At 46.0% G+C, this 25,765-nt stretch overlaps 1 protein-coding gene across 1 annotated transcript in view; it reads right to left on the reverse strand.

The window, feature by feature from the left end:
- The window catches only part of zmiz2 (zinc finger, MIZ-type containing 2), an 82,717-nt gene that overhangs the window by 50,748 nt on the left and 6,204 nt on the right, over positions 1-25,765 (reverse strand). Inside the window, 6 exon segments of the mRNA XM_084324574.1 lie at positions 2,781-3,035; positions 3,932-4,162; positions 7,945-8,110; positions 9,090-9,292; positions 10,937-11,054; positions 15,505-15,590. Of these exon segments, the coding sequence (XP_084180700.1) occupies positions 2,781-3,035; positions 3,932-4,162; positions 7,945-8,110; positions 9,090-9,292; positions 10,937-11,054; positions 15,505-15,554 (1,023 nt within the window). The 5' untranslated portion in view covers positions 15,555-15,590.

Raw genomic sequence — 25,765 nt, forward strand, 5'->3', positions numbered from 1 at the left:
CCACAACGTCCGATCCCCACCCATCAGCTTCCCACCCCCTAATACTGCCAATTGTATTAGTATGAACGACCAGCCAAGCTGATAGCTCGAACCCAGCATCTCCTGCATTGGTGGTGAGCGCCTTGCCCACTGCACCACCTAGCCGCCCCTTGTAATAAAGTTCTTAAAGTTCTTACTTTGTAATAAAGTTCTTACTTTGTAATAGCTCTTACTTTGTAATAAAGTTCTTACTTTGTAATAAAGTTCTTACTTTGTAATAAAGCTCTTAAAGTTCTTACTTTGTAATAAAGTTCTTACTTTGTAATAAAGCTCTTACTTTGTAATAAAGTTCTTAAAGTTCTTACTTTGTAATAAAGTTCTTACTTTGTAATAAAGTTTTTACTTTGTAATAAAGTTCTTAAAGCTCTTTGTAATAAAGTTCTTACTTTGTAATAAAGTTCTTAAAGCTCTTACTTTGTAATAAAGCTCTTACCTTGTAATAAAGTTCTTTTTTGTATTTTATTTTTTTATTATTTTTTAAACAAACACATAAACAACATGACAACACACAATAGGATATACAAATACACATATGCTCCAGCTCGTACCCCCCCTCCCGGACCCCCCATTGGATAATCCAACCATTATAATTTGTTCCTAACCAGACACTACCATTATATGCTGGCTTTTATTCTCTCCACCACTTCTAACCACATTGCCATTTTGGATTCATTGAGACCCAAAATTCTAGCTGTTGATATTTCTTGATAAATCACATCGAGATATGTAAGAATCCAGACCTTACGGCAAATTTTTTCCGGTTGAAACCATCGTGATGCTATCAGCTTTTTAGCCACTGTGATACCGGATAAAACCAATCTCTTTAGCTGTGGAGGTACTGCACACTCAAAAACATCATTCAGCAGTAATACAGAGGGGTGTACAGGTATATCCAGAGTTAAGAGATTTGACAATTGCTGGGTCACTTCTTTCCAAAATATCTTAACTGGTGGGCAGTCCCAGTACATGTGCATAAATGTCCCTTCATCCCCATTTGTACATAAGGAGCATTTGGAGTCTTGTTTAAGACCCATTTTGTTCAGTCTTATAGGAGTTAAGTATGTCCTGTGAATATAGTTAAGATTGATTTGTTGATGGTCCGGGTTCCTTGATGCAAGGCGTACATTTGCCCAGGCTTCTTGCCAGTCAAAGTCTATCTCCAGGTCTGGTATATCCCTCCTCCAGACTGAGTCTAGATGTAGGGTTTCATACGAGGACGTTAGTAATTGATGATAAAAATCTGAAACAAAACCTCTCGATGTCTCTCTTTCATAGAAGAATTTGTGGTATCTGTGGTGTTCAATTGGTATCCTTAATGGAACACCGTGAGCCTTCAAACATGCCAATAACTGTGCGTAAAAATAATATGAGGACTTGGTGAGATTAAATTTTTTGCATATCTCATCAAAACTACAAAAACCCTGTTTGTTGAAAACGTCTCCTAATGTGTGTATGCCTTGCTTTTCCCATCTAGGGAATCTTATAGGTTGTTTTCCAATCAAGAGTGCATTGTTATTGAATAAGGGAGTATGATTATGCCATTTATGTGGGATAGAGTCTTTTTTTTGTGTTTCACGCCATATCCGGATTGCATGAGTGATTATGGGGCCAAATTTCCGTTCGCATTGCTTAATTGATAATTTGGTGTACACTATGTCCTTCAGCCTATGTGGAGCTACTATATTTTCTTCTAAATTTCTCCAGGATACTGATGCTTGGGGATCAAACCATGTTGTCAGTGGTCTTAAAGTGTATGCCTTAAAATAGTGGTGGAAATCTGGAAATGCCATACCACCGTCTGCTTTGTTTCTCTGTGCGGTGGAATAAAGTTCTTAAAGTTCTTACTTTGTAATAAAGCTGTTACTTTGTAATAAAGCTCTTACCTTGTAATAAAGTTCTTAAAGCTCTTACTTTGTAATAAAGCTGTTACTTTGTAATAAAGCTCTTACCTTGTAATAAAGTTCTTAAAGCTCTTACTTTGTAATAAAGCTCTTAAAGCTCTTACTTTGTAATAAAGCTGTTACCTTGTAATAAAGCTCTTACTTTGTAATAAAGTTGTTACCTTGTAATAAAGCTCTTACTTTGTAATAAAGTTGTTACCTTGTAATAAAGCTCTTACTTTGTAATAAAGCTCTTAAAGCTCTTACTTTGTAATAAAGCTGTTACTTTGTAATAAAGTTGTTACCTTGTAATAAAGCTCTTACTTTGTAATAAAGCTCTTAAAGCTCTTACTTTGTAATAAAGCTCTTACTTTGTAATAAAGCTCTTAAAGCTCTTACTTTGTAATAAAGCTCGCTCTTACTTTGTAATAAAGCTCTTAAAGCTCTTACTTTGTAATAAAGCTCGCTCTTACTTTGTAATAAAGCTCTTAAAGCTCTTTATAATAAAGTTCTTACTTTGTAATAAAGTTCTTAAAGCTCTTACTTTGTAATAAAGCTCTTACCTTGTAATAAAGTTCTTAAAGCTCTTACTTTGTAATAAAGTTCTTACTTTGTAATAAAGTTCTTAAAGCTCTTACTTTGTAATAAAGCTCTTACTTTGTAATAAAGCTCTTAACGCTCTTCATAATAATAAAGCTCTTACTTTGTAATAAAGCTCTTACTTTGTAATAAAGCTCTTAACGCTCTTCATAATAATAAAGCTCTTACTTTGTAATAAAGCTCTTACTTTGTAATAAAGTTCTTAAAGCTCTTACTTTGTAATAAAGCTCTTACAGCTCTTTATAATAATAAAGCTCTTACCTTGTAATACTGGGAGGGGTTGGGCGGTCCTGGTCCCGGCGGGAACTGGGAGGGGTTGGGCTGTCCTGGTCCCGGTGGGAACTGGGAGGGGTTGGGCTGTCCTGGTCCCGAGGTGTACTGTCCCATGACCGGCATGCGGCTGCCGGGGTAGGAGGGGGAGGGGGCGGAGCGCTGGGGGGGCCCGGTGGGGTACTGCAGCGGCTGGGTCTGGTAGCCCGGCATCCCGCCAGAACTGTACTGCTGCACTGGGAACCCCTGGTGGTGGAAACACAGAACTGTACTGCTGCACTGGGAACCCCTGGTGGTGGAAACACAGAACTGTACTGCTGCACTGGGAACCCCTGGTGGTGGAAACACAGAACTGTACTGCTGCACTGGGAACCCCTGGTGGTGGAAACACAGAACTGTACTGCTGCACTGGGGACCCCTGGTGGTGGAAACACAGAACTGTACTGCTGCACTGGGGACCCCTGGTGGTGGAAACACAGAACTGTACTGCTGCACTGGGGACCCCTGGTGGTGGAAACACAGAACTGTACTGCTGCACTGGGAACCCCTGGTGGTGGAAACACAGAACTGTACTGCTGCACTGGGGACCCCTGGTGGTGGAAACACAGAACTGTACTGCTGCACTGGGGACCCCTGGTGGTGGAAACACAGAACTGTACTGCTGCACTGGGGACCCCTGGTGGTGGAAACACAGAACTGTACTGGGTGGGAACCGGTGGAGGAAGGTTATCGAGCTCCATCGGTACAAGACTAGTGTTAACTAGTGGAGGGGTCGTGGGGTTCAGTGTTAACTAGTGGGGTTCAGTGTTAACTAGCGGAGGGGTCGTGGGGTTCAGTGTTAACTAGTGGGGTTCAGTGTTAACTAGTGGGGTTCAGTGTTAACTAGCGGAGGGGTCGTGGGGTTCAGTGTTAACTAGCGGAGGGGTCGTGGGGTTCAGTGTTAACTAGTGGAGGGGTCGTGGGGTTCAGTGTTAACTAGTGGAGGGGTCGTGGGGTTCAGTGTTAACTAGTGGAGGGGTCGTGGGGTTCAGTGTTAACTAGTGGAGGGGTCGTGGGGTTCAGTGTTAACTAGTGGAGGGGTCGTGGGGTTCAGTGTTAACTAGTGGAGGGGTCGTGGGGTTCAGTGTTAACCTCCCACTGACCTCCGAGTTGTAGGCTCGCTTGAGCCCCTGCTGCGGCCCCCCCCCCGGGTAGCCCCCGTGCTGCTGGGGCATCCTCTGCTGGGCCTGGGCGGGGTGCGAGGGGTACAGGCCCCCCATGGAGGGCGGGGGCCCCGGCCGGGAGTGGACCATCCCGCTGGGGTTCATGCCCGAGGGGCCGCGGGGGCCGGCGTGGGTCAGGAACTGGGTGCCGTAGGGGGAGCCGCCGCCCATCTGGAGAGAGAGGGGGAGGAGTCACAACAAGGTGGATATATACCACGCCCTGCGCAAACAGGAAGTAGTCACAACAAGGTGGATATATACCACGCCCTGCGCAAACAGGAAGTAGTCACAACAACGTGATTATATACCCAGCCACACCCTCCGCAAACAGGAAGTAGTCACAACAACGTGATTATATACCCAGCCACACCCTCCGCAAACAGGAAGTAGTCACAACAACGTGATTATATACCCAGCCACATCCTCCGCAAACAGGAAGTAGTCACAACAAGGTGATTATATACCCAGCCACATCCTCCGCAAACAGGAAGTAGTCACAACAAGGTGATTATATACCCAGCCACACCCTCCGCAAACAGGAAGTAGTCACAACAAGGTGATTATATACCCAGCCACACCCTCCGTAAACAGGAAGTAGTCACAACAAGGTGATTATATACCCAGCCACACCCTCCGCAAACAGGAAGTAGTCACAACAACGTGATTATATACCCAGCCACATCCTCCGCAAACAGGAAGTAGTCACAACAAGGTGATTATATACCCAGCCACATCCTCCGCAAACAGGAAGTAGTCACAACAAGGTGATTATATACCCAGCCACACCCTCCACAAACAGGAAGTAGTCACAACAAGGTGATTATATACCCAGCCACACCCTCCACAAAGAGGAAGTAGTCACAACAAGGTGATTATATACCCAGCCACATCCTCCGCAAACAGGAAGTAGTCACAACAAGGTGATTATATACCCAGCCACACCCTCCACAAAGAGGAAGTAGTCACAACAAGGTGATTATATACCCAGCCACACCCTCCACAAACAGGAAGTAGTCACAACAAGGTGATTATATACCCAGCCACACCCTCCACAAAGAGGAAGTAGTCACAACAAGGTGATTATATACCCAGCCACATCCTCCACAAACAGGAAGTAGTCACAACAAGGTGATTATATACCCAGCCACATCCTCCACAAACAGGAAGTAGTCACAACAAGGTGATTATATACCCAGCCACATCCTCCGCAAACAGGAAGTAGTCACAACAAGGTGATTATATACCCAGCCACACCCTCCACAAACAGGAAGTAGTCACAACAAGGTGATTATATACCCAGCCACACCCTCCACAAACAGGAAGTAGTCACAACAAGGTGATTATATACCCAGCCACACCCTCCGCAAACAGGAAGTAGTCACAACAAGGTGATTATATACCCAGCCACACCCTCCGCAAACAGGAAGTAGTCACAACAAGGTGATTATATACCCAGCCACACCCTCCGCAAACAGGAAGTAGTCACAACAAGGTGATTATATACCCAGCCACACCCTCCGCAAACAGGAAGTAGTCACAACAAGGTGATTATATACCCAGCCACACCCTCCGCAAACAGGAAGTAGTCACAACAAGGTGATTATATACCCAGCCACACCCTCCACAAACAGGAAGTAGTCACAACAAGGTGATTATATACCCAGCCACACCCTCCGCAAACAGGAAGTAGTCACAACAAGGTGATTATATACCCAGCCACACCCTCCACAAACAGGAAGTAGTCACAACAAGGTGATTATATACCCAGCCACACCCTCCGCAAACAGGAAGTAGTCACAACAAGGTGATTATATACCCAGCCACACCCTCCACAAACAGGAAGTAGTCACAACAAGGTGATTATATACAAGCACACAGCTGGTGGAAACAAGCATGAGAGAGATGGGGGGGGGGGGATAATGAGACACGTGGAAGTAAATAAGAGAAAGAGGATGAATGAGGGGTGGAGTGAGAGGAGTGGGTTATGTGGTTCCTCGCACTAATCAGAATCGTGTCTCTGGAGGCTCTGAGCTGTGTTAACCCTTTCACTACCACACGACAAAGGGTTAACCCTTTCACAACCACACTATAGAAGGTTAACCTTCTGTAGTGTGGTAGTGAAAGGGTTAAGTAACACAACCAAACACCACAATGCAGCAACGCAGGACGAACTGGGGAAGAAGTGTAGGACTGAGATTAAAAAAAAATAAAAAATCCATCTTCTCTTAGTGTAGTGCAGGGTACGAAATGTATTTTATGTCTTGTTGTATTGTGTTTTTATTGTGTTTGTTTTTATTGTTATTGTGTTTTTATGTTTTCCATGTTTTCACTTTGGAAATAAGTGTTTTAAGTAACGCTTTTAAGTCCTCAAGGAGTACAAGGTCATGATACTTCAATGTTATGTATGATACTTGTAATTTCCTAATAATAATAATAAAATCAAAAATATAAAATCTATATGATTATTATGATTATTAGTAATACTCGCATAGTGAGTAGGGATGAGTGAGGCATCCATTACTCCAGTACTCGCCCGTACCACCAAATAGGTCCACCAACGGTTTGTTGTGTGTAAACTTAACCCTTTCACTGCCACACGACAGCCGGTTAACCCTTTCACTGTGACAATACAGAAGGTTAGCCCTTTACTATCACACAACCGACGGCGATGCTCCATCATTAGCATCATTAGCTCCGCATGATTAATCTGATTAAATTAGCCTTTTCTTTTATTAAATCAACTTTCTTTAATGAATATAACTCATAGGGGTGGCTACATGGTGCAGTGGGCAAGGCGCTCACCACGAATACTGGAGACGCTGGGTTCGCCTGTTCGAGCCCAGCGCTCCACATTGCTTTCAGTTTAGCTGGTCGTCCGCACTAATACACATTGGCCGTATTAGGGGAAAGGAAACTGATGGGTGGGGATCGGACGTTGTGGACAGCGACTCCTACAGGTCGGTTGGTGCGCCTGCGCAGTAGAATCAGGAAGCGATGGGGCCCCTCCAAAGCCCAGACCCCTGACGCTGAAAGATCGAGCTGCGCAGGTGAAAAGATACGACGACCTCGAGTATCGGAGGGGACTCGTGCTATGTATGACTTAGTCCACATTGCAGCCGGCTTGTGGGAGGCAAGAAACAGCGTTCGTGACAGGGGAGGGTTGAATTGGATGATACGAAATTGGGATGGGAGAAAAATAGAAAATGGGAGAAAAAGTGGATAAAAAAAAATGAATACTTGTAATTTTCCTAATAATAATAATAAAATCAAAAATATAAAATCTATATGATTATTAGTAATACTCGCATAGTGAGTAGGGATGAGTGAGGCATCCATTACTCCAGTACTCGCCCGTACCACCAAATAGGTCCACCAACGGTTTGTTGTGAGTTTAGCCTAAACTTTATCTGCAACTGTGAAGAAAAACCCCATTGGTTTAAACAGATTGAATAGACATATACAAAAAAGATAAAAAAAATAAAAAATATATATATATTTTTTAATAAAAAATTCGAATGTTGATTTAGAATTCGAATGTCAACGTTATGATCGAAGCTTCGAAGGATTCGGTACAGCCCTAATGCATTCTTCACCTTATGTGAATACTGTGAATACTGTATATTTCAGTTAGTTATTTATATTGGCTTGTTATATTGTATACACTGCTTGTTTTTACCACCTGTACCCCCCCCTCCCCCATGCTGCTATGATGCCTGAATTTCCCCAAGGGGATCAATAAATGAATATCTTATCTTATCTTGTGTGTGTGTGCGACTCCGCGCAATATGCCGTTATTGCTGCTGCCATGCGCTTTAAGATGCGCTCTAAAAATACATTTCCCTAAACAATAGCTCAAGCTATTTATTTATTTACTAGAGGAATTTATGCGAGTCCATCACTCGTACCCATCCCCAATAGTGAGTCATATGGAAAGAGACATGTGTTTTGTTTACCTGCCCGTAGTTCATTTCCTGGTTCTGCTTCTCCTGCTGGATGGCGGCGACGGTTGCCGTGGCAGTGGCGGTTGCCGTGGCGGCGGCAGCGGCAACAGCGGCAGCGGCAGCCTGGGTGAAGTCCGACGGAGGCCTGGCGCCCATACCTCCACTGTTACTGGAGTAGCTGCATGGAGAGGGGGGGGGGGGGGGACTATGAGCGAGGGAGCATGAAAGACCGAGGGCGGGAGAGAGAGAGAGAGAGAGAGACCACCCTGCTCTGATAGGAGAGAGAGCGAGAGAGACCACCCTGCTCTGATACAGAGAGAGAGAGACCACCCTGCACTTTTCTAGAGTGTTGTTTACTTTTCTAGTGTCGTTTACTTTTCTAGTGTTTACTTTTCTAGTGTTGTTTACTTTTCTATTGTTGTTTACTTTTCTAGAGTAGTTTACTTTTCTAGTGTTTACTTTTCTAGTGTTTACTTTTCTAGTGTTGTTTACTTTTCTAGTTGTTTACTTTTCTAGAGTCGTTTACTTTTCTAGTGTCGTTTACTTTTCTAGTGTTGTTTACTTTTCTAGAGTCGTTTACTTTTCTAGTGTCGTTTACTTTTCTAGTGTTGTTTACTTTTCTACAGTCGTTTACTTTTCTAGTGTCGTTTACTTTTCTAGTGTCGTTTACTTTTCTACAGTCGTTTACTTTTCTACAGTGTCGTTTACTTTTCTAGTGTCGTTTACTTTTCTAGTGTCGTTTACTTTTCTAGTGTCGTTTACTTTTCTAGTGTCGTTTACTTTTCTACAGAGTCGTTTACTTTTCTAGTGTCGTTTACTTTTCTACAGTGTCGTTTACTTTTCTAGTGTCGTTTACTTTTCTAGTGTCGTTTACTTTTCTAGTGTCGTTTACTTTTCTAGTGTTTACTTTTCTAGTGTCGTTTACTTTTCTAGTGTTGTTTACTTTTCTAGCGTCGTTTACTTTTCTAGTGTTGTTTACTTTTCTACAGTCGTTTACTTTTCTAGTGTCGTTTACTTTTCTAGTGTCGTTTACTTTTCTAGTGTCGTTTACGTTTACTTTTCTAGTGTCGTTTACTTTTCTACAGTGTCGTTTACTTTTCTACAGTCGTTTACTTTTCTACAGCCCCCCCCCCCCCCCCCCCCCGGTCCACACTCACCTCCCTCCGTACCCCGAGGGCGTGTTGTAGACGTTGCCGGGGCGCCCGTACATGCCCGGCTGGCCGTAGCCCTTGGAGATGCCGTCCCCGTAGCCCTGCTGACCCATGAACTGGGAGCCCATGCCTGGACTCATGCCCGGGCTGCTGCTGGACATCATGTGACCTCCAGCGTTCTCACCGGGCCCCATGTGGCCCACAAACACCTGCCAGAGGGGGGAGAGAGGGTTACACACCACGCTGCACCAGAGGGGGGAGAGGGGGTCACACACCACGCTGCACCAGAGGGGGGAGAGGGGGTCACACACCACGCTGCACCAGAGGGGGGAGAGGGGGTCACACACCACGCTGCACCAGAGGGGGGAGAGGGGGTCACACACCACGCTGCACCAGAGGGGGGAGAGGGGGTCACACACCACGCTGCACCAGATCCTGACCACATCTCACCATATCTCATCCATTTATTACTAGGGATGTCCGATATTATCGGCCGATAGGCATTAAAATGTAATATCGAAAATGATCGGTATCGGGTATATAAAAAAATATATATATTATTTAACCTTTATTTACCCAGGCAAGCAAGTAAGAACAAATTCTTATTTTATTTATTGTCAAAAGTATGCATAATGTAATGTTAATTACCTGAAATTATTGAGTTTTTTTGGGGGGGGGGGGGGGGGAACCCTGCATACATCGGTATCGATTGATATCGGTATCGGAAATTAAGAGTTGGACAATATCGAACATCCCTATTTATTACTAAAGGATTTGCACTACATCTCTACCTCTGACATTTCACCTTTTTTTCTTTACTGTATGAAGCACATTCTCAGGAGGCTCATACAGAACCAAGCACTTCACTGTAATGTACACTTCCGACACGCTGCCCAGGAATCGAACCGGGAACCTCCGGATTACCCGACGACTGCTCTACCTCCCGTGCCACTGCCCCCTCCCCAGAATCTCGCGGAGATTCACATTTTTTAAGCATCCCATGTTTAGTAGACTAGTCACATGACAGGAACTCTGTACTTCTGTATGACAAATATTAAAGAAACTTGAAACTTGAAGGGACGAATAAGAACTAGGAAGGATGACAAATCAGATTAACCCTTACACTACCACACTACCAAAGGGTTAATAACCCTTTCACTGCCACACGACAAAGGGTTAACCCTTTCACAGCCACACTACAGAAGGTTAACCCTTTCACTACCACACTAGACGGTAGTGTGGTAGTGAAAGGGTTAACTTTTTTTTAATCTACTTTTTCTCCCATCCCAATTTTTGTCGTTATGCCAATTGCCCCCCTCCCCTTCCTGGTTGTTGCGCACATTTGCCCCCCACTTGCCGGTCTAGGGAGGGTTGATAGATACTATCACCACATGTCTCCTCCGATACATGTGGAGTCAGCCAGCTGCTTCTTTTCACCTGACAGCGATGACTCTCACCGGAGGAGTGTAACGCGTGGGAGGATCACACTACTTCCCCCAGATCCCTTCCTCGCTGAGCAGGCTCCCCGACCGACCTGTAGGAGTCGCTGTTTACAACGACCAGGATAGATACCCCACCGGCTTCCCGCCCGCTAACACTGCCAATTGTGTTAGTATGGACGACCGACCAAGCCGGAGGTACCGCCGACAGCTGGATTCGATACCAGTGTCTCTGTGGTGGTAGGCAGACGCTTAGTCCGCTGCGCTACCCGGCCACCCCTAAAGGGTTAACCTTCTGTAGTGTGGTAGTGAAAGGGTTAACGTGAGGAATAAGCTGTAGCGAGAAGCGGGGGGGGTCACAGAAGAGACGATGATGATGATGATGAAGGAGGAGGATGAATGTGAGCATGTTACCTGGCTGTGTGTGGGATTGGTCACACCCCACACGGTGGTGACGACGGAGAGAGATCCTGGGGGCTGATTGGTGCCTGGTTGCCAGGAGACGGGGTCATACAGGAAGGAGCCGTCACTGCTGCGGACAGAGAGGAGGGTTAGGGACTGATCTGAGGCCAGTATCCACCATGCAGTCAGTGCTCCATCACTGGACGGACTGATCTGAGGCCAGTATCCACCATGCAGTCAGTGCTCCATCACTGGACGGACTGATCTGAGGCCAGTATCCACCATGCAGTCAGTGCTCCATCACTGGACGGACTGATCTGAGGCCAGTATCCACCATGCAGTCAGTGCTCCATCACTGGACGGACTGATCTGAGGCCAGTATCCACCATGCAGTCAGTGCTCCATCACTGGATGGCTCCACTACAGGAAAACATACCAGTGTTAATTTTGTCAATGAAAATGATGACTAAATATGGTCGTCAACGAAGCTTTTCCCCCTGACTAAATCTAGACTAAAACAAAAAAGTCAAAAATCGAGACTAAAACTGACTAAGACTAAAATGAAAAATAAATGAAGGTGACTAAATATGATAAACGACAAAGGAGCATTTGAAACATGACTAAGACTAAAACTATTGGTTTGATTATGTCTTATGGTGTATATACAGTATGTGGAGCACTTCTATGTAGGGCTGGGCGATATAACGATAAATATCGCGATATATTTTAATAATCGATATCGAATATCTAAATTAAAAAAAAATCGAAAAATCGTTTTTTTTTTTTTTTTACCTGCAACAGGGCAGTTTTAAAACCAGAGACAGTGGACAGACTTGTCTTTCTTGCCTGCAACTTAAAGTAATGGCTTTGCTTGTCCAAATGACAATACTGACCAAATTCAGATTTCTTTTTCTCTTGTCCATTTATTTTGTTTGCTTTCTAATTTAAAATACATTTTGAAACCGTCTGTACACAGTAGGCTATGTGTGCTAGCAGAACTAGACTCCAGTCACAGTGCACATGTGCGGTGGTTTGTCCACCAAAAAAGCGCCAAAAGATCGAAAATAAACTAGCAGAGCCAGAACTGTTCAACTCCTCTGGAGCCACAGCCAGCAGAGAAGCCGGTTTACTTTCGCTTTCAAACCAGCTGCAGCCTGAGAACTGGAGTGTGAGGGGATGTAACACTAAAGATGGCGGCAATGACAAAGAATTGCTGCAAAATAAACATACATCTGTTGTTAAAAAAATAAAAAATGTTTTTTTTATACTTATAACAATTCGATAATTATCGATATCGAGAAATAAAATAAAATTATCATATCGTTATCGCGATATGATTTTTTTCCATATCGCCGAGCCCTACTTCTATGCTCTATATGTATATATATATTATTTTTGTACAACCAGGGGTCATGTCTGCTTCACATGGGCTGTGGAAACATTCGGTTCACTTTACTGTTTTTGTTATTTTAAGACTGGTGAGGGTCTTTAACTGTTTACATCTTTAACTCATTACGTTATGGGGGGAGTGGGGAGAGGGGAGTCTACATGAATCTATGATCCCAAAAGAAATTAATGTGAATTTGACTGACTGTAGCGGTACATAGAATTGCATTACAAGAGAATAAAATGCCTTTTTTTTCACTAGTTAGGGATGGGCGATAGTTTATGCAAATAACGTTTTGTCTATATATTTTTTTTTTTATTCCCTTGTTTTACTGGCAACTACAGTGTGTAGTGTATTGAGAGGGGACCCCATTAACTGTTACACCGCTGAATGGCATGCTGGGTACAGTTAGCTTAGCTAGCCAGGTAGCATAACAGTCAATTAACACTTTGGATGCCACGCCTCCCCGTCTCAAAACCCTGTTGCGTGCCACCACCCACTTCAATGATAGCGCTCTCATATTTGCGAACGCATAAACTACATCTTAAATTATGGCTGTGTGTCTAATCTGGTCGTCGCTTATCAATGACTTGTTTGCAGTCAACATTGTCGAAACGGATTTTTTTTATTTTATTTTTTTTAATCTGTTCATTTCCGTTTTATACCATTTTGAAAAATGCTAGTTTCTTGAAACTTCCAGAAGATTTCAGAAGATTGTGATAAACGCCCCTTTACTGTAATACACAAAACACGTTGTCATTTTCCGGCCTATTTATGAATCGTTTTCAAATAAACGCTAGATTATCGATAGTATATGTGTACTTATGCACGTATCAAGATCATATATTTGTATGATTGCATTGGCCAATTCTTTTAACTTAACCATGAAAACTGAAAATTCACTTTTAGATGTTTGGTGTCGGTCACCTAATAGTTACATTTTAAAAGGTTCTGAATGTGAGCGACACGATGATGTAAGTTCTGCTCCACTTCCCGTCTTCAGAACCACAGGAAGCCTGGTCTCTTCAACAGGAAGCCACCAGGCCAGAGCAGCCAATCACAGCTCGGGTTACTGTACCCGGCCAACGGCAGAGAGTGTGTGTCAAACAGGAAGTAGAAGAACCAACCGACGGTTCACCTGAGGACACCGAGCGGCAGTGGGACTACGTGTGTGAGAGAGAGTGTGTGAGAGAGAGAGTGAGTGAGTGAGAGTGTGAGAGAGTGAGAGAGAGTGTGTGGTGTGAGAGAGAGTGAGTGTGTGGTGTGAGAGTGAGTGTGGTGTGAGAGAGAGTGTGAGTGTGGTGTGAGTGTGTGTGTGGTGTGAGAGAGAGTGAGTGTGTGGTGTGAGAGTGTGAGAGAGTGAGAGAGAGTGTGTGGTGTGAGAGAGAGAGTGTGTGTGGTGTGAGAGTGTGTGAGTGTGTGAGAGAGTGTGAGTGTGTGAGAGAGAGAGTGTGTGTGGTGTGAGAGTGTGTGGTGTGAGTGTGAGTGTGAGTGTGTGAGAGAGAGAGTGTGTGTGGTGTGAGAGTGTGTGGTGTGAGTGTGAGTGTGAGTGTGGTGTGAGAGAGAGTGTGTGTGGTGTGAGAGTGTGTGTGGTGTGAGAGAGTGAGTGTGGTGTGAGAGAGAGTGTGTGGTGTGAGAGAGTGAGTGTGGTGTGAGAGAGAGAGAGTGTGTGGTGTGAGAGAGAGTGTGTGGTGTGAGAGTGTGTGTGGTGTGAGAGAGAGTGTGGTGTGAGAGAGTGAGTGTGGTGTGAGAGAGAGAGTGTGTGGTGTGAGAGAGAGTGTGTGGTGTGAGAGTGTGTGTGGTGTGAGAGTGTGTGTGGTGTGAGAGAGAGAGTGTGGTGTGAGAGAGAGTGTGTGGTGAGAGAGAGAGTGTGTGGTGTGAGAGAGAGTGTGTGGTGAGAGAGAGAGTGAGTGTGGTGTGAGAGAGAGTGTGAGTGTGGTGTGAGAGAGAGTGAGTGTGGTGTGAGAGAGAGTGTGTGGTGTGAGAGAGTGTGTGGTGAGAGAGAGAGTGAGTGTGGTGTGAGAGAGAGTGTGAGTGTGGTGTGAGAGAGAGTGTGTGTGGTGTGAGAGAGAGTGAGTGTGGTGTGAGAGAGAGAGTGAGTGTGGTGTGAGAGAGAGAGTGAGTGTGGTGTGAGAGAGAGTGAGTGTGGTGTGAGAGAGAGTGTGAGTGTGGTGTGAGAGAGAGTGTGAGTGTGGTGTGAGAGAGAGAGTGAGTGTGGTGTGAGAGAGAGTGAGTGTGGTGTGAGAGAGAGTGTGAGTGTGGTGTGAGAGAGAGAGTGAGTGTGGTGTGAGAGAGAGTGTGGTGTGAGAGAGAGTGTGTGTGGTGTGAGAGAGAGAGTGAGTGTGGTGTGAGAGAGAGTGTAGTGCGAGAGAGAGAGAGTGTGGTGTGAGAGAGTGTGAGTGTGGTGTGAGAGAGAGAGTGAGTGTGGTGTGAGAGAGAGTGAGTGTGGTGTGAGAGAGAGAGAGTGTGGTGTGAGAGAGTGTGAGTGTGGTGTGAGAGAGAGAGTGAGTGTGGTGTGAGAGAGAGAGAGTGTGGTGTGAGAGAGTGTGTGTGGTGTGAGAGAGAGTGAGTGTGGTGTGAGAGAGAGTGTGAGTGTGGTGTGAGAGAGAGAGTGAGTGTGGTGTGAGAGAGAGAGAGTGTGGTGTGAGAGAGAGTGTGTGTGGTGTGAGAGAGAGAGTGAGTGTGGTGTGAGAGAGAGTGAGTGTGGTGTGAGAGAGAGTGAGTGTGGTGTGAGAGAGTGTGAGTGTGGTGTGAGAGAGAGTGTGAGTGTGGTGTGAGAGAGAGAGTGAGTGTGGTGTGAGAGAGAGTGAGTGTGGTGTGAGAGAGAGTGAGTGTGGTGTGAGAGAGAGTGAGTGTGGTGTGAGAGAGAGTGAGTGTGGTGTGAGAGAGAGTGAGTGTGGTGTGAGAGAGAGTGTGAGTGTGGTGTGAGAGAGAGTGAGTGTGGTGTGAGAGAGAGTGTGTGTGGTGTGAGAGAGAGTGAGTGTGGTGTGAGAGTGTGTGTGTGTGGTGTGAGAGAGAGAGTGTGTGGTGTGAGAGAGAGAGAGTGTGTGGTGTGAGAGAGAGAGTGAGTGTGTGTGGTGAGAGAGTGTGTGTGTGTGGTGTGAGAGAGAGAGTGTGTGGTGTGAGAGAGAGAGAGTGTGTGGTGTGAGAGAGAGAGTGAGTGTGTGTGGTGAGAGAGTGTGTGTGTGTGTACCTTTGTGGAGTGGGAGGCAGGGAGGGTTTCATGGAGTTGAGGGGGTTCATCGGATGAGTGGGGGGGTCATTAGAGCCCCTAGTCTCCTGGAGAGAGAGAGAGAGAGAGAGAGAGAGAGAGAGAGAGAGAGAGAAGATTCCTTTATTGATCCCTTGGGGAAATTCAGGCATCATAGCAGCATGGGGGGGGGGGGTACAGGTATGGGCAGGGTAATGGAAGAAACACAAAAATATAGGCAATACAATTATAGTACAGTAGAAAAGTAAAAATAGGCAGTGTAAACAATATAATTAAATCTGAATATATGCATATGAGCAAGTAGGCAGTGTAATCAAGGTGCAGATGAGTCTGTCACGATACACGATATATATCACGATATTTTAACATTTCCTCTAAAGCATTTAAAAATGCTTGATTTAACCCGTTGATGCATAGTCACGCCAACATGAGGATTATAGTAGTCCCTGCGTGTCATCTTCAACGCGACACACACAGACAATAGAGGATTTCGACGCTAGCTATGAAGCTATGAAACCAGCGCCTTATTAGCTCATTTAGGCTAGCCGCAATGCTAACGGTTAGAACGCGAGGCTACTCTTTTTTGGAACCAGTTCATCCGCCTCTGCCAGCGTTTCCGTTAGAACATATTCGTGCCGGTCTGAGTGTCCTGCAATATTTCTATCACCGGACATATTCAAGAAATTCCGGTCAGAGTTTTAAACAGCAGTCTATTATAATCACATTTTTATGAGCTAACGAATTCCGTTATAATTGGACATGTGTATTAATTACATCAAGCGAAGAATGAGAAATTGATTTGCAGAATCAAATTACTATCTCTCGCCTCTCAAGTTAGTGCGATACGCTACCAGCATCAAGCTCCCGCCCTGCAGGCTCCCGCTGCAGCAGCTCTGTCACACGCACTCCCAAATGAATCTCGAGTCGACATCGCTTCACCTCGTTGTATCAGACACGTCACACATATCATAATGTTCAACTTCACACACAGCAAACTGTAGTTGATCATCACATTGCCTCGTTATGCAGAGAGGACGAGCCACGTGCGCGTAACGCATTTGTTAATTTCATTATAGGTTATAGCCTACATTTAGTTATAATCAATAATATGCATTACTATGTGACACGGCAGTCAACCAACAGTTGCATATGATTAAAAATGTCAACACTCACTCACCCCGTCTCTCGTTGTGACTATCCGTTTTGTACCTGCGACGGCTGCGAGAACAGTGACTTTAGTTGCTGGTTCGACTTTAATAGATCCCCATTGGAACAGGCGAGGCTCGCAACGGTAGCAGCAGACTGGGGATGCTCTTTGTGGTTCAATCAATAAATTAATAGTAAAAGTACGCTCGACATTTTTGTTTCTTTTCCGCGGGTGCCACCACGGCATCAGCGTCAGCGGTCTCTGTGACTTCAAGTTCAGAAGACTCATCTTCGTTGTCATTATTAGACCTGCTTGTGCTTGGTTTCATGAAATATTTACTAAGCTTAGCTTGTTTCGCCATCTCTCTCTCTTCCTCGTGTACCTGTTTGTCGTTATGATGGCCAGAGCGTGCAGGCTCAAAAAAAAAAAAAAGTTAAGTTTCACATTTGCGCGGCGCCATCCTATCAGAGTGAAGCAACAATGAAACTGAAAATAGAATTATTGTTTCATTCATCGCATAGGCTATTTAATTTTAGCCGATTTTAATACAATTCAAATAATAAAATTGTGCTTAGAGGAATTATTTTCACCGGACATTAAGACCGGAGATATTTAAATAGTCGGACTTCAACATATTTTGCCGGTCAAAAACCGGTAATTACCGGCTAACGGAAACGCTGCTCTGCGCCTCCATATTATTCCATGGCTGAACAAAACACATGAGGCTAACGGTTCAACTCGCTAAACTCTCTTCACTTCTCTCCGTCCCCTCCAAACAAACCTGTGGTGCCGCCTCTCATAGTCTCATGCAGGGAGCGAAATTAACTTTTTGACTCACCGGCCAGTGGAGGGTAGATGGGAAGAATCTACCCGCCAAGCAGATTTCTTACCTGCCAACTTTTTTTTGATAATTTTTATTTTTTTTTATTATTTTATATACATTTTTTTTAAATAAAATATATATATTATATAATCATACTTGTAGTTGTATTATCTGCGAGACATCGCCACCTCGCTGTCTGCAAAGAGCTCCACTGTCTGTGTGTATACTCTAGTGGCCTCCAGCAAGGATTCTCCGGCGCTACAGCTGGACCCTAAACTCTTACATTCAGCATGAAAGGATTCTCCTGCCCTGCACCTGGACCCTAGTCAGCAGCGCTGCAGCCCTCATGCGATGTAACTGGACACTTGCAGTTGTTTATGTCGGGAGCTATCAGAAGCTAGCCAGCTGGATAACGTTACACAATGCCTCATGTATTAAACTAAAAGTGAATAGTTGACTGGGTCATTTTGTAACAGTAGCTAACATCAGCTCACGGAGGTCTCTCTGACTACTAGACTAACATCAGTCACGGTGACTGTGTGTTTACATGCAGCATACAGAAACAGGTAGGGGAGGTTTAGGAGCATCAATGCGCTCAGACAGCGAGTGAGAACTCCGCTCAGAATTGGATCATGATTTTCGGTTTTCACATGACCATTTGATTGGCCGCCACACAGCGGTCAGTCCTCTAAGTGGGAGGCGCCAAACGTAAAAACTGCCCGCAAATGGCGGGCGGCGCTCTCTAGTTTCGGTCCCTGGTCTCATGTCAGCCGCGGCACGGGTGTCCACAACACGTTTAAAAAGTGCATCGTTAATGAACTGTACCCGATATTTATTTAATATCGAGTCATATCGCCCCCCCACCCCATATATTATACGTTACAATAAAGATGGTTACAAGAGACAGACACCGACAGACGGAGACAAAGAGAAAAGTTCTGCTGCATTTGATGCAGAGCAACAATCATGTATCATCAGCATAGAGCCGCATACAGGAGGAACGCACAAAGACAGTGACAGTGACAGCACCCTCCTACTCTGAGCCACTCACTTTAATCGGTGTGTGTGTGTGTGTGTGTGTGTGTGGGTGTGTGTGTGGCACGTCAAAATGTTAGCCTATCACTGGCTGCTGCAGCCTCCAATACCTCTCACAGGAGGGGGAGGGGTGTCGGGAGCTAAATTTAGCTCACTGATTTCAAAAGGAATTTAAGAGAACAGAGATGTGAGCAGGCAGACTGACTGACTGACTCCTCCAGTTGAACACAGACACAGAGAGCACACAAACACAGAGAGCACACAAACACAGAGAGCACACAAACACAGAGAGCACACAAACACAGAGAGCGCACACAAACACAGAGAGAGCACACAAACACAGAGAGCACACAAACAGAGAGCACACAAACACAGAGAGCACACAAACACAGAGAGCACACAAACAGAGAGAGCACACAAACACAGAGAGCACACAAACACAGAGAGAGCACACAAACACAGAGAGAGCACACAAACACAAGAGAGCACACAAACACAGAGAGCACACAAACACAGAGAGCACACAAACACAGAGAGCACACAAACACAGAGAGAGCACAAACACAGAGAGCACACAAACACAGAGCACACAAACACAGAGAGCACACAAACAGAGAGCACACAAACACAGAGAGCACACAAACACAGAGAGCACACAAACACAGAGAGCACACAAACAGAGAGAGAGCACACAAACACACAGAGAGCACACAAACACAGAGAGAGCACACAAACACAGAAAGCACACAAACACAGAGAGAGAGCACACAAACAGAGAGCACACAAACACAGAGAGCACACAAACACAGAGAGAGCACACAAACACAGAGAGCACACAAACACAGAGAGCACACAAACAGAGAGAGAGCACACAAACACACAGAGAGCACACAAACACAGAGAGAGCACACAAACACAGAGAGCACACAAACACAGAGAGAGCACACAAACAGAGAGAGCACACAAACACAGAGAGCACACAAACACAGAGAGCACACAAACACAGAGAGCACACAAACACAGAGAGCACACAAACAGAGAGAGAGCACAAACAGAGAGAGCACACAAACACAGAGAGCACACAAACAGAGAGCACACAAACAGAGAGAGCACACAAACACAGAGAGGGGAGCACACAAACACAGAGAGAGCACACAAACACAGAGAGAGCACAAACAGAGAGAGCAGTCCTCATCCTCCTCACAGACAGACAGACCAGCTCACAGACAGACAGACCAGCTGACAGACAGACAGACCAGCTCACAGACAACAGACAGACCAGCTGACAGACAGACAGACCAGCTCACAGACAGACAGACCAGCTCACAGACAGACAGACAGACCAGCTCACAGACAGACAGACCAGCTCACAGACAGACAGACCAGCTCACAGACAGACAGACAGACCAGCTCACAGACAGACAGACCAGCTCACAGACAGACAGACAAGCTCACAGACAGACAGACCAGCTCTAATTCTAGTTTAAGTTAATTAAATTAAAGAAATTGTAACTACAATTACATTTAAAACATTTATGCATAATAATAATCTGTTCTGTGCGCAACCGAGGGAACATGTATGCGCGTGCACGCGGCGTTTGGGCAGTTCCCATATTACGACTGCACCACTGCCCACTGGTACTACAGCCCCACTGGTACTACAGCCCCACTGGTCTGTAAAACAACACCAAGTGAAAGAGCAGGACATGCTGCCGAACATAAACACGGGTGATGGTGGCAGGCAGGCAGGCAGGCTGACGTCACGCAGGCAGACTGCGTCACTGGGTGTGCAGACTGTGTGGAGTCGGCGAGGGAGGCCCACCTACTTTATGACTCACGTCCTACATGATGATGGCACAGAGATCTGATGCACATCATTCTCATCTTTAGTTAAAAAATAACCATTACAATCGACTTGCGACCAAAATGTCTGGTAACCGTGACAACAACTTTCATGATCCCACTGCCTGCCTCCAGATAAAGGAAATGATTAAAAAAAAAAGAGAAAAAAAAAGGTAGAGCTTCACAAAATCCATGGTTCCGTTTCTTATAGGCCACTCTATTCCAATGGTGGATGTAACAGAATAACCACAGAACACCGACTTCACTGTACCCCCCCCCCCACCCCCCCCCTCTTAATATGTTCCCAAAACATAGAATATAAGTACTTTATTGATCCCGCGAGGGAAATTCAGCACCACAGATGAACATTTAATTAATTGGTCAAGGGTCAAAAATAGGAATGAGAACTCCCCCGTGGATGGACGTGTGAAGGGCAAAACGAAGTGGTTATTCTGGAGAGGAGGCGACTGAAACTCTTCCACTAACGCCATTGCTTCATGTTGTGTCACTCGGGCACAATAATAATTCAGTGCCTCGTCCAGAAGAGCTGGAGGTTTCTACTAGGGGATGCACAGCACCGATCCCACTTTTTCAGTCCCGATACCTGGCTTTGGCCGTATCGGCCGATACGGAGTACCGATCCGATATCATTATCTGAAATGAAAAAATACATATCTAACCCTAACTAACCGTACTGTCATGCACTTGTCCTAATAAACTAACCTACACTAGGGTGCATCAAATTGCAATGCAAAAATTTAATCTCAACATATCAATCTGTGTGGGGTTGCATTCTGTTCGGACAAACATAAAAATGATTTGTGCAAAGTTTGGGAAAGATTCGTTGAGATTTAGAGGTACCACACAGCATGTGAAATATATGAAAATTGGCCTTTTTGGGCGTTTTACTAGATAACATGACGAGGCAATTTCAAAAACGGCAAGAAATAGTTTTTGAGAACAACATTTATTAACCCTAACATTTAAGAACAAAATGTTTGATAACAACATTGAAATAGTCTTTCAAACATGTCTCAAGCATCCTAGAGTCCTAGACCTGGTCCAGCTTGCGCTTGCAGCAGCGAAGATTTGGCCGTGTTGAGCGGTCATGCTCAACTGCCTGTAGCACATTCTGCAGGTGCTCCTCGCTCCTGGCTGCTGCCACAAAGTCTGACGTCAGTTTGACGCCACGCTCGGCACAGTCATTCACAACATTGATGGCACGTACATTCACTGCACCCATCTGAAATGCTGTACTGGTAACCCAATCCTCTACATCCAGTGAAAGAAACGCGGGATCGATGTGCAGCAGGTGCATGCCGAACCAGCAGTCTGGGTTGGCGAGGTCAGCCAAGCTGGTGGTCGGCGAGAGGGTTGGAAACTTTGGCTTGCCGAAGCCAGTGCCAAAGCGGAGCTGTGGGGCTTGCATGGATATATCAGCCGGCTTGTGCTCCAATATAGCATCTGCAAGTGCGCGCCGCTCGCCAACTGGCACCTTGGTGCTGAAGAGTGCCAGGGGCAGCATCTCGCCTGACAGGTAACATAGGTGCCGCTTCAGCGCCTTAATCGCTGATGCTGCGATGCCCTCGTCAACAGACTTGTATGCGTACAGGTTGTGGTAGAGTGTAAGGTCATTCCATGCCGCATCTACGGCCGTGTCGCAGGTCAACCACCACGTTGCGTAGATGTGCGTGATGAAGTTGGCAAACGCCCGAATCTTCAGCACCTGCTGCTGCGTAGTGATGGTCCCCTGAGGAAGCAAGGCAATGTGCTGCTCCATCAAGGCCAGCTTGAGAGTGTAGAGCAGCTTAGCCATCCACCGCGCCTTGTGCAGTGCTCCCGGTCGTTGGAAGTTAACTGGAGTGTGCTCTGCACTGTCTGCACTCAGATACACAAGACATAGCTGCACGAACTCGCGATAGTCGCCTCGCTTGTAGTCGAGCACTCCTGCAGCGCACACAATTAGTTCAGCGCGCAACTTGCCCAGGAACGGTGTTTCGGCATCGCCAGGAATGTAGCGGGCCAATGGGCCGCTGTCCTTGTGTGGCAACAGGTTCCAGTTGTCGCGCAGACGTGTAAACAATGTAACCTCTGGCGAGCGTGACGTCTCCACCTTGAGGTCAGTGAAGATGTGGCTGAGGAGCACCTCGCCGATGTGGTGCCGGCACCCGGACCAGAGCAGTGGTCGACCCAGTGAGAGCTGGATGGCAATGCAGGCTGCCGTGAGATGGCCAGTGTTTGACGCGGTGGTGTCAAATGCCATGTTGACAACCTGATCGGTGCAGCACCAGTCCTGCAGCAGCTTGCATGTCAGCCGGGCAATGATCGTTCCACATGCCTCATCAGTCCCCTTCATGTATGCTGGCACACCAAGCAGTTTGAGCCGCTCCGCGTCTCCGATCACGACCACTGTCAGACGCTCCTCCAACTGGCGCACATTGTTGAGCATTGGCGTCAACTTGCTGTCCCAGTGCAAGGTGCACATGGGAGGTGGTGTCCACTGTTCTTGCTGGTCCTCACTGATGGCCTGCAACACGTGGCGGCGCGCTTGGTCTGCTGTTGCGTAGGATGTGGAGACCATTGCCGAATTGCCACCGGATTCCTCGATCAGACCGCGCGTGAAGGCAGCCTGCTGCATTGGTGTGATCTTCAACCTTGTAGCCAGTGACACAAGACTCGGCCGGCTGAGAATGTCTGATGGAATGAAGGCTGTGGTGCCAGTCTTCTTACGCTCACGGGTGGGTGTGTTCTCAGCCGGTGGAGCAGCTGTTTCATCTGCATTGCTGTCTTCATCACTTTCGCTTCCCAACACCACCGCCATGCTGGACCTCGCAGTCATCTCCTGCTGCTCCTTGGTAAAGCATGCCTGCTGCGCTGCTTCACGCTCCTGTCGCCGCTTCAACTTGGATTGCAGATTGGCATCCAATGCTCCAAATGTGGCCACTCTGTCGCCCTTCATGCTGGCCAGGAAAGCAATGTCCTCTGGATCACAGATCAGCTCCTCTGCATTTGGAGACCACAGCGGGAATGTGGCATCCAGCTTGTGCTCCATTGCGTCCACCAGTCGAGCTGTAGCCTCACTGGAGCGCCTGGCCTTTGGAATTTGCCGCAGCTTGTTGCTAGCATCGACAAGCGCTACTATCTTGACGCATGCTCGACGATCACTCACCATTGGAATATTGGCCTTTCCATAAAATGGCTGCACCTGCTCCAAAACGTCGTTAGCCGCATGGAACCGTGACAAGGCTCCGGTCAAACATGGCCGCTTGGCATGCAGTTGCGTGTCGCAGTTGTACAGCATGCACCGCAAGATCTGGCGACCACTTGGCAGTTTGGCACCAGTGATGATGGGATCTGCATTGGTTATGCTGGGGCCCAGACCAAAGACCAGGCTGCGGCTGCTCTGGCGGGAGCCTAAGGGCGGCGACGCCATCTTGTGAGAACTGGATAGCTGGAGATATAGTTGGAGAGCTGGATCATGTGGTGGGTGATGGTGGAGTTGGGGGAATTGAGTAAACTCTGATGCAGAGCCACACAGGTAAAGCTATTTATAGGCCCATCCCGCCCATCCCCCCAAAAATTGCAGGACCAGGTGCGAGATGAAACAATGTTGCAACTCACACACACACACACACACAGACACACACAGACACTAACAGCAGGCCATGTTGGGAGAGGACAGCATGTACTGATGTACCGTTGCACATCTAAATCACCTCGTATTGCAAAAATATTTTGCATGTATTGTTTTTACATGGATGGTAACACTTTTAGCACCCATACAAATCAATACGCTGGAAATGTGTATTTTGATGCACCCTAACCTACACTGTAGCACTCAACACTTTGATGAACATTGTTACTCAGCTGATAGAGTTGTGCCCTTCCTTCCTGTTGACTTGTCGTACAGAACTTTGGATAAAAGCGTTCAGCTAAATGAAATGTAAGGTACAGAACTCCTTGGGGAGCGGAGCGCCTACGGCAACATTTAGGAAATCACAGCAAAAGATTGCTTGCCATCGATTAGTTAAATCAATCAATGAACTCAAAACATTGATTATAACAGTGTGTTCATACAGTAATTGTTCCTACAGTTTGTGTACAGTAATCATAAGAACTGGCAGATTGAGGGAACTTGGCAGCACTAGTAAAACAGTGTCCAGCGAGCTTACTTTATTACGGTGCTTGTTTTTTTTGTATCGACCTTTTCTCCTTATTTTTCTATTTTCCCCCGTCCCAATTTCGCCTCGCCAATTCTCCCTTCAGTTCTCCCTTCCCCTGTCTCAAACGTTGCTAGACCATGCCTCCCACTGGTCGGCTGCAGTGAGGACCAGGCCTTGCATCACGTGTCCCCTCCGGTACACGAGGAGGCAGCCGTCGCATCTGTTCACCTGCACAGCGCGATCTCTCAGCGGCGAGGAGTAACGCGTGGGAGGCTCGCGCTGCCCCCGTCGCTTCCTGATTCTGCTGTACAGGCGCACCAACCGACCTGTAGGAGTCGCTGTCCACAACGTCCAATCCCCACCCACCGGCTTTCCCACCCCCTAACACTGGCAATTGTGTTAGTATGAACGACCAGCCAAGCTGGTAGCAACACCGAGAGCTGGGCTCGAACCCAGCATCTCCTGCGTTAGTGGCGAGCGCCTTGCCCACTGTGCCACTTAGCCGCCCTTATTACGGTGCTTGTGTATTTATTGCTATGATTAACGTTAGACAACTACATTTGTATACAGAGTTGTAGTATTAATATGTACAGTGATACAGGCAGGGAACAAACTTAACTTTTTGACTTACCAGCCATTTGGCTGGTAGATTTTTAAAAGTACCAGCCGGGCAGATTTTTTACTAGCCAAAAATTATAAATAGCTTTTTAGTATATCGCCATGTGTTATTATTACATATAATCAGTGTTGGGACTAACGCGTTACAAAGTAACGCGTTACAGAAACGAAGTTACTTTTTGCCGCAACTAGTACTCTAACGCATTACTTTTGAAATTCAGTAACGCTACTTACGTTACTGAATGGTTTGTTAGTTCGTTACTGCGTTCTTTTTATGTAGATTCATAGCGAGCGTCCTTATTTCGCCTGCGTTTGTTTTGTTTACTGTAGACTGAAAGGCGCTATATAAAACGAAGTATTATTATTATTATTATTTCTTTCCGTAGCCTCATTCTGGTTTCGCACTTCTGATTGGCCACTGACGTTCTGAAAGAAATAGGCGCTCTCTACAGTAAACAACAAGAGGACGCTCGCTATGAATCTACATAATAAGAACGCAGTAATAATAACGAACTAACAAACCATTTAGCAACTACTTGGAGAGATAATTAATATACAACATGGAAACGAGATAAAGAACATGTTTGAAGGGCTGCTGGAGTCAACTGGACTAAC

Source organism: Notolepis coatsorum, assembly GCF_963971535.1.
Source record: "Notolepis coatsorum genome assembly, chromosome: 11".
In the NCBI taxonomy this organism is placed as follows: Eukaryota; Metazoa; Chordata; class Actinopteri; order Aulopiformes; family Paralepididae; genus Notolepis; species Notolepis coatsorum.